This window comes from Myotis daubentonii, chromosome 8, assembly GCF_963259705.1.
Source record: "Myotis daubentonii chromosome 8, mMyoDau2.1, whole genome shotgun sequence".
Classification (NCBI taxonomy): domain Eukaryota; kingdom Metazoa; phylum Chordata; class Mammalia; order Chiroptera; family Vespertilionidae; genus Myotis; species Myotis daubentonii.
The window spans coordinates 35827495-35841980 of NC_081847.1; the positions used below are offsets into that span (position 1 = coordinate 35827495).

General features: G+C 52.4%; 1 protein-coding gene across 1 annotated transcript; it reads right to left on the reverse strand.

Moving 5' to 3' along the window:
* Positions 1–411: 411 nt before the first annotated feature.
* Positions 412–11104, reverse strand: E2F1 (E2F transcription factor 1). Its single transcript, XM_059705895.1, has 7 exons — positions 10358–11104; positions 5089–5179; positions 4487–4706; positions 2844–2996; positions 2102–2216; positions 1787–2009; positions 412–1674 (listed from the first exon to the last, which is right to left on the reverse strand). The coding sequence occupies exons 1-7, from the start codon at positions 11087–11089 to the stop codon at positions 1427–1429; spliced, it is 1782 nt and encodes a 593-aa protein (XP_059561878.1). The 5' UTR covers positions 11090–11104; the 3' UTR covers positions 412–1426.
* Between the last annotated feature and the right edge of the window lie 3382 nt (positions 11105–14486).

Consider the following 14486-nt stretch of genomic DNA (forward strand, 5'->3'; position numbering starts at 1 on the left):
TTAAGTTAGGACAAAAATGGTGGTGGTGAAGCCTAGCCTACCTTTCTTGGGGCTGTGAGGCTCAAATGAAATGAAACTAAGTAAGGACAGGGAGGAGGGAAGTAGAGAATGGCTGCCCTGGCTGGTTTGGCTCAATGGCTAGAGCGTTGGCCTGTGGACTGAAGGGTCCTGGGTTCGATTTCGGTCAAGGACACATGCCCAGGTTGCGGCCCGATTCCCAGTAGAGGGTGTGCAGGAGGCAGCCGATCAATGATTATCTCTCATCATTGATGTTTCATTTCTCCCTCTCTTCCTCTCTGAAACCAATAAAAATATCCTTTAGAAAAAGAGAATGGGTATTTTTCTCAGCAATCTTGACCTTTCCCACCCCCAGATTTGCTCCCAGTACACAATCCCAGAACCTGGCCCAAACACCATCAAAACATTTATTAAAACCAAAGCAGAAGGGAACAGAGCTGTTAGGAAGGCAAATCAAAGTGCACATTGGAGGATGGAGCAGACCAAGAAGTGGAGTGGAGGGGGGCACTTCAAATGCCACAGGAGCGGCCGTGAGCTGGGCTAGGGAAGTAGGCCCTTTACCCACCCCTCCTGCCCACCCTGTCGGTGAAGGCCCCTCACTCACCTCTCCCATCCGTCCTGGGGGGCCGCTGGAGCCCTGCAGTAACCCCCTGGGGAGGGACCACCCCCTTGACCCACCCATGGCTGTCAGTCAGTTTTCCTCCCTCCCTCACTCTCCCAATAAATAAAACCGCTGAGGCCTCAACTCCTTCAGAGTGGGGCAAAGAACAGCTCAGGGACTCCAGCGCCACAACCCTCCTACCCTTTGCTGGTGCCCCAGGCTTGCCAAAGAGACCTTGATAAATAAATAACGCTCCATTAAAGCTTCAGTCAGAAAAACCTTTAAGACGACAGAAGTGCTCTTGCTGTCCTGCAAACAAACAGGCCAAGGCCTCACTACCTGGCCTGGTCAGCACGCAGGATACTGGGGGCAGGTGGCCACCCTGGGCCTTGTGGGGCCCCTGGAGCAAGGAGACCAAAAGTGCAGTTAGAGCCCCCACCATACACACACATGGACTCATGCACACACGTGGACACACTGGGGCGTGTTTTCAATGCACGCTCAGATGTGTTCACCTTCATTCCCCGGTACATGCACACACACATGCCCATACACCACTCACCCTGTGTACACACGTTGGGTATTGGGTGCATGCACATACACACCACAAACAGAATCCTTCCCTTTCTGGCTTGCTCAGCCTCTTGGCAATAGCCAGACTCCAGAGCTACAAGCTTCTGGAGATAGAGGAAAGGGGTATAAATTAAACATTTCCAATCAGGCTGGGAGCATGGCCAGGAGCAGGGGGCTCCAGGACTGCAGAGACAGGGTGGGCATCTCAGGAGGCCCTGGTCCCCATAAGCCCTGTCAGAAATCCAGGGGGGTGAGGTCCCCAAAGTCACAGTCGAAGAGGTCTTTGATGCCCTCGCCCTCCTCAAGGCCAAAGTGGTAGTCGAGGGCCCCATGCGGAGGAGACAGGCTGATGAACTCCTCAGGGAGGAGGCTGGAGAAGTCCTCCCGCACATGCTCCAGGAGTGAGTCGGCTGCCACCAGTGGAGACAGGTGGTCTTCATCCATGGCAGCCCGCAGGCCACCCATCCGGGAAAGCAGAGGTTCTGGGGAGATGGGGGAGCATCACAGGCCGGAGATGCCCCAGCAGGGAGGGCAGAGGGGGCTGTTAGGCCTGCCCACCACCACCCTTCACCCGCCCGCCCACCCTTCACCCACCTTGTTCCAGGCTGAGCAGGGGCTGGCTGGGATCCATGTCAGGGGTGGAGGGGAGAGATGACAGTGGTGGCACTGCAGTGGAGGGATCAGCTGCCCTGTCCTCCTCCCCAGAAGCTGCCCCTTGGGGCGGGGTCTTCCTAGGGCTGACCCCAACTGCACTCTCCTCAGGGCACAGGAAAACATCGATGGGGCCTTGTTGGCTCTTAAGGGAGATCTGAAAGGCCTGGTGGGGGTGGCAGGCAGGTTAAACTGAGGTTCAGCTGACCACTGTGCCAGCCCAGCCTATCCTGGTCGGACCTGGGATCCCAATCTCACCTCTGAGGAGTCCATGGCTTGAAGCTGGGTCTCAGGAGGGGCCTTGATCACCATGACCATCTGCTCCGCGGGGTCTGCAATGCTACGAAGATCTTGGCAAGTCACGTAGGCCAGGGTTGGTGGAGTCAAGAACCACATAACCTTTGACCTCTGGGGGCCACCCACTCAGACAGCTAAGGTAGCAGCCACACTTGCATAGTCACTCCTGTCCTCGCCATCCTTCACCTGACACACAGTTTGTGCTCAAGCCTATCTCATGGCCCTGAGCCTCAATTTCCACATCTGTGTGATGAATCCATTCTGGTGTTAAGAATTTATTCTGACTCATGATCATGTTGTCAATTAGTGGTTGTCTCCAAAATTTATAAACATAATGTGGGTATTCACTTAAAAAAAAAAAAAAGCTTATTTTAAAATAAAGTTTCTATTTTTATGAATGATAAAAATTTGTATCTCTAATCCTAATGCTACAACCATGTACTGAATCACTGTGCTAAGTGCTTGTTGTTGCTGGTACCAGCTTTTCTCGTTTTAATCTAGCAATTCTGGAATTGGACTTGTTTCTCCCTTTGGAGATGAAGCTGAGACTCAGATAGATAAAGTAACTTGTTCAGTGTCAGTGAGTCAATGCTGAGCCAGGACTTGCATGTAAAGCCAGAGCTCACTCTCTCCTGAACCCAGGGCCTGGGATAGTCTCTCTAGTCTCACTTGGGTGGGGCCTGCCCTCCACAGTCAAGGATATCGTTGGCTGTCGGCATCCTCAGAGAGCAGCTGAAGTTGAGTGGTACAGACGTGGATCAGGTGGTCTAGCTGCCGCTCATTCTCCTGCAGTTGCTGTAGGTCCTTGGTCAGTCCTTCAAGCTGCCCACCAATACCTACCGTGGCATGACTGCCTCTGTGGAGAGGTACAGGGAGGGTTAATAGATCCTGCACCCTCTGCACCCAGTCTGCTGCTGCCTCTGTTCTGAGACCTGACCCTCTGCACCCAGCCTGCCGCTGCCTCTGTTCTGAGACCCAGGTGAGCCCTTGCTCCTCTCTTGATCTGGCTCCTCAGTTGACAAACAGCAGAGGGCTGAAACAGGGCTCCAAGTTAGACTGGCATGGGCTTAAAGTCAGACCTGAATATCTCTAAACACCCACCTGTCCCTCAGAGGGAGCTGGATAAGTAAATGATGGCACAGACATGCCGTGAAATACGACATAGCTGTATGAAAGAATGACAACGCATTAGATGTATACATGGAAGTACTTCTAAAGCATTGTCAAGTAAAAAGAAAAAAGATGCAGAATGGGATGATGTATCAAAAACTGAAAAGGCACTGACCCAGTGATTCCACTTCTGGGTATCTATCCAAAGAAATCCAAAACACTAATTTGAAAGGCTATACAGATCCTTATTTTCATTGCAGCATTATTTACAATGGCTAAGAAATGGAAGCAGCCCAATGTTGCCCATCAATGGACAAGCAGATAAAAAAGCTGTTGTACATATATACAATGGAATATTACTCAGCCATAAAAGAGAATGAAATCTTATCATTTGTAACAGCCTGGGTGAACCTAAAAGGTATTATCCTAAGTGAAATAAGTTAGTCAGAGAAAGACAAATACCACATGATTTCATGTGTACTATGTGGAATCTAAAGAACAATATAAACAAACAAAACAGAAACAGACACATAGATACAGAGAACAAACTGACGGGTGCCAGGATGGGAAACTGAGTGAAAAAGCTGAAGGGACTGAGAAATACAAATTGGTATTTGTAACAGAGTCATGGGGCTGTACAGTACAGCAACAGTCAGTAATATTATAATAACGATGTATGGTGCCAGGTGGGTGCTGGAAATATCGAGGGAAACACTGAAAAGTATGATTGTTTAACCACTGTGCTGTGTACCTGAAACTAATACAAAATAATATTGAATACCAACTGTAATTGGGGGAAAAAACAAAGTGAAAAGGCAGATTTGTCAGGAGACGGAAGGTAGGATGACCGGGGAAAGATGGGAGAAGGAAAAAATAAAACAAGAATTAACAAGAATTGCCAAAACCGGTTTGGCTCAGTGGATAGAGCGTCGGCATGAGGGGTGGGCAATGACTGGGGAGGACATGAGGAAACTTTCTGGGGTGCTGGAAATGCTGTCTCCTGATCTGGATGGTGGTTACCCAGGTGAAGTATGCAAAGCTGCACTAAGCTGGATATGCAAGATTTGTGTACTTCCCTGCAACTGCCACCTCAGGAAAAGACACTTTTCCTCTCTAAGCCTCAGTGTCCCCAGTTATAAGATGGAGATGCAGCTGCCACAGTGGGTCTCACTATCAGCTCCTCTAGGCTGATCTGACCTGGACCTCTGCCTGCCCTCCTGTTTGGCTGGTACCTACAGCCACTGGATGTGGTTCTTGGATTTCTTGGCGATGAGCTGAATGCCCTCCAGGACATTGGTGATGTCGTAGATGCGCCGTTTCTGCACCTTCAGCACCTCAGCTGCCCAGTTCAGATCAACAACACCATCAGCTGAGCGGCTCAGCAGCTCCAGGAAGCGTTTGGTGGTCAGATTCAGGGATGTCTCATAGCGCGACTTCTCCCCTGGGGATTTCACACCTGGGGCAGGGGACAGGCAAGACAGGGTCCCTCAGCACCACCCACACACCCAGTTGGGCCAGCCTCCCTGGCAATGTAGGGCAGGAGGATGGGGGTGGGGGATTGACAGATGGCTCCTTCCTTTGGTGAGGCCAAGCAGGGAGGCCCTGTGGCTGCTGCCTGCCAACCACAGCATTCCTCTTCAGGCTGGGGAACTCCCCACCGCCAGGGCCTGGGGAAACCATGCCAGACAGACACTGCAGCTGCCCTTTGGGGCCCCCAGAGGCCTGGCTCAGGCCCAGGCCTGAGAGACCAGAACTTAGTTTGCAAGCATGTTTGTCTATCCACACTCCCAACCTGGGCCCAGGCAGGGAGCCTGCACTAGCCTGAGCTCTGTGGGTACCTTTTCCTGGGTGGCGGCCTCTCCCCCGGGCTAGCCCGCTGCTCTCAGCCAGGTATTGATGGTCAGTTTCCAGGTCCAGCCTCCGCTTTACCTATGGCAAAAAACAATGGGAGGATACTCAGTACCCAGGAGAGTGAGGCCACAAGAGACCTGGCTGAGGTTCCTGGCTACCCCATCTCAATTTCTCTACCAGGATGCCTTTGTGTGTTAGGGGAGATCCTAGGGGACACAATCCTACCTCACAGATAGACCACTCAACTGGAAAGCAGAAGACCCAAGTTCAAGTCCCAGCTCTACCACTATACCTGGGGGCTTGTGGTGGTTTTAAAATATGTTTTATAAATTTTTTGATACCCCTCCTTTCAAAAGACGGAACCTAATTCTCCCCCCTTAAATAGAAGCTAGATCTTTCTAATGAACTGCATGTGGCAGAAGTGACATACAGTCACTTCTGAGACTGGGTCAGAGACCCATTAGAGCTTCCTCCTTGCTGTTTTGGATCACTCATTCTGGGGGGCAGGGTGGGGGCAGCTGCCATGTCATGCTGGTCCTCAAGTAGCTCAAAGGACAGTCCCAAGTGGCAAGGAACTGAGGCCTCTTTCCAACAGCAACATGACTGAGCTTCGAAACAGTCTCCAACCCTAGTCCTGCCTTCAGACAACTGTAGCCCAGGCCAACATTTTAGCTGCCTCAAAAGAGACCCTGAGCCAGAAGCACCCAGCTAAGTCTCCTCTGAATTCCTGACCCACAGAAATTGTGTGATGTTTATTTTAAGCCAGTCGAATACGGAATCCTTGGGCAAGTCACCACCTCTCGGGTTTTTATCTATGAACACGGCAGTAGCTGGTGCTCACCGTGTGCTTTGCATATAGTAAGTAGTTCATTCCATCTTATGGACTAGCAGCACCATAACGGCCCCATTTTACAAATAAAGCAACCAAACCCAGAGAGGCCTAAGGTCATGCAATCAGGAAGGGGCAGAGCCAGGATTCCGATTTTGCTACACACACGCAAGGATGGAGATTGCCCAGTAAGTCTCACAGTCATCTCAAACACATCCCAAACCAGATGTACCTCCTCCCCTCTGCCAATCACAGCACTCCCTGGCAATGTAGAGCTGGAGGGCGGGGGTGGGGTTTCCCAAGCTAGAGCCTCATTTAGCCCTGCCACTGACCTCATGGCCTCTATTTGCCAAGAAATCCCATCACCGGAGCCACTACCACCTCCCATCTGGACCTTTCAGCTGTCTCCCCACTGGCCTCCCGCCTCCATCTGCCCCCTCCACCTTTATCCTCATCTGTTATGACTTCTTCACATGAACCTCTGCTGAGACATGCTTCTTCACAAACCTGTGCCTCCAAACCTTAGTCCACCCTGGTTATTCCCTCCTTCCTGCCCTTCACGCCTGCTCCTGAGGGCAGGTACCTTACCCCTCACTAAGTCTATAGGATCCTGCAATAGAGACTGCACCTCTCCGCCCTCTAAACTGCCGGGAACCCAACCTTTTCCCACACTGTCTCTCGCTACAAATGTCTACAGATGTGTTTGACTTCCCAAGAAGCCAGGGAGTCCTTTAGAGGCAGGCACTGGGTCTAAATAATCTCTATACACAGTGTCTGCACGGGCCCTGGCATCAACCCATGTCTGCTGACTGAACCTCCCCACATGCTAATGGACCCAGACACTCCCTCTCACACATTCAAGGATTCCCTCGGGTGTCTCGGGGTAAAAGCGCTGGCACATGCTGGATGCTTCCTGTGTACACCAAGGAACCGCTTCACCTGCACTCACTCATCAAACCCTCCAACCAGACTTGCAGCAGGTGCTAGCTATCATGACCTCCACTTCACAAGGAGCTGTACAGTACCTCGGAGAGGTCACACAAGAGGTCATACAAGATAGTGAGAGGTGGAGGCAGGATTTCAACCCTAATGTAATGGGCTGGCACAGAGCCCACGTTAATATTCACCACAGGTCCTGCCTCCCTAGAAGCCAGTCCAGAAGCCAGAGCCAGGCCCCCAAAAGCCAACCAGAATGTTCCCCCTCGCTAGCCTTTCCCCTGCTGCCCGAACCCTTAGCAGGATGACAAATGCATCCCTTCCCTTCTTCCTGAAGACAGGTCGATACCACACTCTAAAACAAGGGCTCAAGCAGATGGACACCCATTTCTGCCAGCATTCTCTAGGGGTCCTGGAAAGCACAGAACGCTGGTGAAAAAATCTAACGACTCAAAAACCCACCCATGGGAGGGGGCTACAGAATCTGTGGTTCATCCAGACCCTGGAATATCACACAGCTGTCAAAGACTGAGGCAGGCCGGCCGAAACCGGTTTGGCTCAGTGAATAGAGCGTCGGCCTGCGGACTGAAAGGTCCCAGGTTCGATTCCAGTCAAGGGCATGTACCTGGGTTGCGGGCACATCCCCAGTGGGAGATGTGCAGCAGGCAGCTGATTGATGCTTCTCTCTCATCGATGTTTCTAACTCTCTATATCTCTCCCTTCCTCTCTGTAAAAAATCAATAAAATATATTTAAAAAAAAAAAAAAAAAGACTGAGGCAGGTCAACACAGAATCCTCTCAAAGACTGACAAGAAAAACATTAGGGCAAAGCATGTATATAATCTTTTTTTGAATTAAAAAAGCTCCTGAAACCATTTTTTCTCTGGTTCAGTTTCTATTATTATAGAATGCATTTCAGGGGTAACCTATGCATGGGAGAGAGGACCATGGGGGGACTGTTATCTGCAAAGTGTGGGCGGTGCACTGTTTGAACATGGAAATAAAGGGAAAACTACAGTTTTCAAAATTTTAGAAAAATACTGTCATAACAACCTAAAAATAAAAATAGGCTTAGGAAAAGGAAAAATGGAGTTGGGATTCTGCCTCCTTCAACTTTTTAGTCTCTTAACTCTTTTTCTATGGTAAATGTGTATTATATTTAGTTTCTTAAAAACCTTTTTAATTACTATTTTAGAAAGAGGGAGGGAGAGACACATCGATGAGAACAAAACATTGGTCAGCTGCCTCCTGCATACCCCCTACTGGGGATCGAGCCCACAACCCGAACATGTGCCCTGACCGGGAATCCAACTGGCAACCTTTGGGTGCACAGGATGACGCCCAACCAACGGAACCACACCAGCCGGACTAGTTTGTTTCTTGAAAGCCATGACAACACGGTAGCGGTAGACAGGAAGGTCCAGGAGAGATAGCTGAGTTGCAGAGCCTGGTATGCAGGAAGTGCTCAATGAGCGCTCACTGATGTAAAAACTGAGCCTGCAGTTTGTTTCAAGAACTTGCCCCCCAGGAACACCAATGCAGTGGGTCAGTGGAGGCAACAACTCATTGGGGGGTTATTGGAGGGCAAAAGCTTCAGCTCCAGGATGGTGCCAGCCCCACTCCTGCCCACCAACCCTAAGTACTATGAGGCAGAGGCCCCATACTTGCCTCTGTGCCTAGTACCTCATGGGGGCGCACTAAAAACTGTTGAATGAGTGGAATGCTCACTGAGGCTGCCTCGGACACCACTGGGGGTGAAGCTGAGGGCATGTTTCATTGGCCAAGTCCCTGGCAGTCACTCTGAGCCAGGAATTCAGCTCCCTGAGGGCAGGACCCATAGCCCTGGGCCTGCTGAGTACTTGTCAAGTCAGCTAAATGGAAGTTATTTTCCAGGCCCCAAGATGGTACCAACGGGAACAGGCCACCGGTACCCCCACCCTCCACCCCTAAACCATCCCTCATTAGGAGGAAGGGCCCCTGGGCTTCCTTCAACTGCTATTAACATCTCTAGGAGGCCAGGCATCCCAATGGTTAGGTTAACCGCTCAGGAGATTTGGACTGGCCCCAGCAATTACTAGCTGAATAACTAGGGAAGATTCTAAGATCTCTCGGCCTCAGCCTCCCCATCTGTAAACGGGGACCGTTGTTGAGAGGGTTACATGAGTACATGAGTTAATTGGGTAGCGTGCCTTGGCACAGAGCCCGACAAACAAAACAGTCTCAAAACAATGGTGCTACTATTATTATTATTAGCATCTTGGTGATTCCGGAAGGAAGGCAGCACTGGGCATGGGGCCAAGGGGGTTAGAGGATGCCTCAGGGACCAGCTGCCACCTAGGCCTCCACCGGCAGTTGAGCAGCTTCCACCTCCTTGTCCTGGGCCCTGCCTCTCCCCTCCCACTTGCTCCAAGCCCCCTGCTGAGACCCTATCCAGCCTGGCCTGCTGCCCCTGCCTGCCAGTCTGTGCCCCACCTTCACCCACAAGCTTCGCCAGTCAGACTGGTCTCCACGCCCTGTCCTGCAGCCCACAGGTCCAAGCTCCAGGCCTCCACTCCCTTCTTCCCAGGTAATTCAGCCAGCTCTTGGCCCCCCAATCTGAACTGATCTTGAACCTCTTGTTGCTCGGGGAGCACTTGATCAAGTCATCTCCTCGGGATGTTTACTCTCCTGGCACTGGGGGCCCCCTCTCCAGCTCCCAGAGGCCCAGCCTACCCAGTACTTTCAAGGGGTCTGCCTGCCTGATTAATGAGGTTCCATGGCAACCAGAGCCTGGGAGGGGAGAGGGTGGCAGATGGAAGGACAGGCAGAGGGAGGGGAATCAGCAGCTGGCCCGGCCACCCCGCCCTGCAGAGAAGGCCTCCCAGCCAGGCCGGTCCCCAGAGTCCCAGGCCTGCAGCTGGCAGTCAAGCATCAGGGCAGGAAGGAGGGCTTTCTCAAAGGCTCTTCAACAGTCTGGCCCCAGGATGCCGCCCTTTCACCTCCCCAAGTAGCCATGCCCACTACCAAGCCACAAGTTCTGATCTGAAGCCAGCAGGCCTCGGTTGAAATCCTAGTCCCACCACTTGCAGCTGTGTGACCCGGGGCAAGTCACTTCCCCTCTCTGGGCCTCTCTTTAGATGGCCACAGAGACAACACCGAGCTCACAGCCCGGGTTTTGAGCTTTAGCGGGCTTGAGGTGGGCCAGAGGCCTGGCATGCAGGCAGCGCCGGCTGAATACACGTGGGCCATTATTATTATTACTGAGTCTGACCGGCTCTGATGAGGAAGCTGAGGCCCAGAGAACAAGGGAGCAAATAGGAACTGGCCCGAGGTCATCTCGAACCCTGGGGCGGGGCCCGGAGGCACAACCCAGGCTCGGCACCGCCCAGTCCCGGCGCCTCAGCCCACCCCTCCCCCGACCCTGCAGCCTCCTGGCCCCAAACCGCGCCCCGCCGGGATCTGCGCGGGGGGTCCAGGCAGCACACTCGGCCCTGTGTCCTAGGTGTCCGTACCGGCGGGCGGCCGAGCGCCGGGCGCGGCGCGCTGGGTGTGGGCCGGGGCGCCTGCGGCGTGGCGAAGAGCAGCAGGTCGGGGTCGCGGGGGCCCCCGGCGCGCACGGCGGGGCCGGCGGGAGCCGGCGGGGCGCTAGTGTCCTGCGCGGTGGAGATGATGACGATCTGCGAGGAGTCGAGCAGCCGCAACGCGCCGGCCCCGAGCAGGGCCTCCAGCGCCGGCGCGCATGGGCCGCCCGCGGGGGCCACGGCCATGGCGCTCACCGCCCGCGCGGCCCAGGTGGCAGGCGGCGGCGGCGGCGCGGACCCATGGCGGCAGGCCGCGGCGAGAGCTCGATCCCGCTCCGCCCCCGGCCGCCGCTGCCTGCAAAGTCCCGGCCACTTTTGCGCGCCAAATCCTTTTTGCCGCGAAAGAGCCACGAGCCGCCGAGCGCTGCCACTATTGGCTGTCCAGGCAGTGACGGAGGCGACGGCGACGGCGTCCATTGGCTGCAGCGTGCCGGACCGGCGGCGGAGGGCGGGACGGGGCAGCGGTGCGAGGAGGGCCGGCCAATCGCAGAACGGGGCGCGCGCAGGCTTTGTCAGGGCGGTGCCAGGCGCGTTCGCAATCCCCGCCCCCAGCTGGGGCGTCCCCTGCGCGAGGCGTGGTGGTCTGACTTGCGCTTCGACACTCATCACCCTGCCCGTCCCGTGGAGACCTTTTGGACGGAACGTCCGGTGTGTACACCTCATCGTCGGCAGACCCTACTTGACCCCCGACACCTCCACACACACCTGTGGCCCCAGCGCTCTCTAGCCAGATCTCTAGAAATTGCTCCTTTTTTCTGGGTTCTCAGGCCCACGTCCTATGCCTCAGACACATCTCCCATCCTTGCCCCACGTGTGCCATTGACTTTAAAATCCTACCAACAGCTCTAGCCGGTCTGGCTCAGTAGATAGCATCGGCCTGCGGACTGAAGGGTGCCGGGTTCAATTCTGGTCAAGGGCACAAGCCCAGGTTCTGAGCTCCGATCCCCAATAGGGGGCGTGCAGGAGGCAGCTGTTCAACGAGTCTCTCTCCCCATTGATGTTTCTCTCTCTCCCTTTCTCTCTGAAATCAATAAAAATCTATTTTAAAAAAAAATTTTAATCCTGCGCCAGTGGTTCTCAACCTTCCTAATGCCGCGACCCTTTAATATAGTTCATGTTGTGGTGACCCTCAACCATAAAATTATTTTCGTTGCTACTTCATAAGTGTAACGTTGCTACTGTTATGAATCGTAATGTAAATATCTGATATGCTATATGTGTTTTCCGATGGTCGCGACCCACAGGTTGAGAACCGCTGGATCCCTCTCAAAGTAGAAGGGGATTTGCCAGGAAATGGGGAGGAGGTCTGTCCCAATAACAGTTGGGGTTTTCCTGCAAGCCCCCTTTTATCTTCTACTAGAGGCCCAGCCTGCCCCATGGAGGGTGGAGGGGGGGACCATCGGGAAGGAGGGGGTGAGGTGGAGGGGCTGGGGAGGTTGACTGCCACCTGCCAAGCACTGTACTGATTGCTGGAGAAGGAAGACATAGTGTTGGCCCATTTTATGATGAGGACACTGAAGCCCACAGGACATGAGCTTACCTAGCAGGTGAAAAGTCTATTATTCAGGCTTGGTAGGCCAAAGCCAGGGGTTTTCCAAAGCCCTGCCTTCCCCAAAGTATTCAGGTACACACCCTCCCACGTAGAAGCAGGTGCCCTCCTTCCCACAATCCCTCTTCCCCGGCTCAGCAGAAAGGAGTGAATTCCCAGCGTGAAAGCAAGGGAGAGATAAGGGCCTTCTGTATCTATTAATACCCACTTGAAAGCAGCAAAGGCCTGATAGATGGGACTCCTTGGCCCTAAGCCTGGCTGATCCTGGCAAGGCTGTTCTCAATGTCAACAGTTCTCTTCAGGCTGACAGGCTTCCAAAAAATCCACAATTACTGGCAGCCACTTCCATTGATGATCTCCTTTCAACCCGATAATCCCGAAGTGAAGTTTTTTCATCCACAGGGTGCAGGGAGAAGGAGGCTCAGAGAGGGGCACTCAAAGGTCAAGGTAACACAGCATAACTGCGATGGGAACTTAGCCTGTTCCACAGCAAAACCTAGGTAGGGCCTACCCTTCATACCCTGCCACCCTCTGTAAATACCCTAAGAGCGGGCTCAGGGCTGTCAAGATTATAATGTGTGGTTTACAAAAGGTATTATGGTAGATAACGGCTTAATTAATAGGTGCTTACCCCTATCACCACTTCTACCAACTCCTACTCTATAGGAGTCCAAAGACGTGGAAGCTCCTGGGCCCAAGATCCTCAGCCTGGAAACATCTTTCCCTTGATTCTCTCCAAGAGGCAGGATTGTGGAGAAATAGCATGAGCTTCTAAATCAAGGTATGAAAACAGGAACGTTGGTCTGTGTGACCTGACAAGTCAATTCACTTCCTCTGAGCCGCACTCATTTATTCTGCATATATTTATTGAACACCTACTGTGTCACAGATTGTGCTAGGTGCTGGGAGACAACTGGAAGCAAAACAGATCCACCTCTGATAGCTGGAGTTCACAGTCCAGTGAAAGAGTCAGAATTGTTTTTATGGACCTACACAGTATGTTTGTTAAGAAGTTTGATAAGTGACACAAAGAAGCCAAAGGTATTTATTCCACATATGCCACCTCTCCTAAACATACAATGACTTAATTTTTGTTTATTGATTTTTAAAGAGAGAGGCGGGGGAAGGGGGGGGAAACATCAATTTGCTGAGTCACTTATTCATTCACTCATTAGTTGCTTCTTGCATGTGCCCTGATGGGAATAGAACCTGCTCAGAGAGGGGCACTGCATCCTTGGCATATGGGATCAATGCTCTAACCAACTGAGCTACCTGGCCAGGGCTGTGGTAACTTAATTTTATTGAGGGCACAGAGACATCCATTGTTAAGTTCCGGCAGAGGGAGGTGGGAAATTCTGCAACATCAATCACATTTGTCTTGAATGATCCCTTGTTGCTACACTGAGGTCTCTGACTGACAGTTTACTGTCCCTGGACATGTTCTGTCATGGTGTCAGCTCTGGCTGTGTCTGAACACTGATCCCTTACCCATCCAAGAGGCCGTCTGTCATACGTTCAAACCTTGGAGTCACACAGACCCCAGCTGTGTAGCTTGGCTAGATGACCTGAGTAAGTGATTTACCCTCTTGAAGAGATTTGCTTGCTCCATCAGTAGAACAAGGGGCAAGGCTCCTTTACAGAACGGGTGTCAGAGGAAGTGAGAAAACGGCAAGCAGAGTTTGCAAGCAGGCCAACAGGTGTGATTTAATTTGCCTACAGAGTACTTTTTCTGAATTGTGGATTCGTTTTTAAAATTTTCTAAATTGGAAAATGCTATATAAAAATTCAAATATATGTCTTTTCTTTAAAACAGTAATATCTGGCAATACTAGCCAGGCCATCATGGTCTGCCGTCCCCCATTTAGCCAGAGCCTTGAACGTCGAGGCTAGTGATCGGCAAACTGCGGCTCGCGAGCCACATGCGGCTCTTTGGCCCCTTGAGTGTGGCTCTTCCACAAAATACCACGTGCAGGCGCAAACGTACAGTGCGATGGAAACTTCGTGGCCCATGCGCAGAAGTTGGTATTTTGTGGAAGAGCCACGCTCAAGGGGCCAAAGAGCCACATGTGGCTCACGAGCCGCAGTTTGCCGACCACTGGTCTAGGCCACCAGAGTCCCTGCTTTGCTTGCCTCACTCAGTGACCTTACTTCCCATTTCAGATATCTGACTTTGCAAACCCTGATGCCTGTGCCTGGCACAGAGTAAATACCCAGTAAATGTTAACTACTATTATTACTGCCAAGGAACCAACCAGCACCAACACAGCTCCTCTGCTTTGCAAGTGACTTAAGAGAGGTGGCCATGGACGAGTAGGAAAAGTGGGCATTCATGGTGAAACAGAAGAGATGGGGTTTAGTGCCAGTCGACAGCTGTCTGGCTGTGTGGCCTTGGCCAAATCCTTGGCGATTAGTTCGGTCCATATGTTCAGTGTGGTGTGGGCCACAGGGTCCAAGGTCCAATGTAAGCAGATAGGTCTTAGGTCTGTAAGCAAACCTACCCTTCCCAACCCG

What these genes read in the sequence shown, in the direction of transcription:
- E2F1 (XM_059705895.1), bottom strand. Translation starts at nt 11,089, where the DNA reads ATGAGGTGTACACACCGGACGTTCCGTCCAAAAGGTCTCCACGGGACG. An exon ending in AAGAACCACATCCAGTGGCT is followed by an intron (nt 2,997 to 4,486) that starts GTAGGTACCAGC and finishes ACCTCTCCACAG; the next exon opens with AGGCAGTCATGCCACGGTAG. An exon ending in CCTGCTCAGCCTGGAACAAG is followed by an intron (nt 1,675 to 1,786) that starts GTGGGTGAAGGG and finishes CCATCTCCCCAG; the next exon opens with AACCTCTGCTTTCCCGGATG.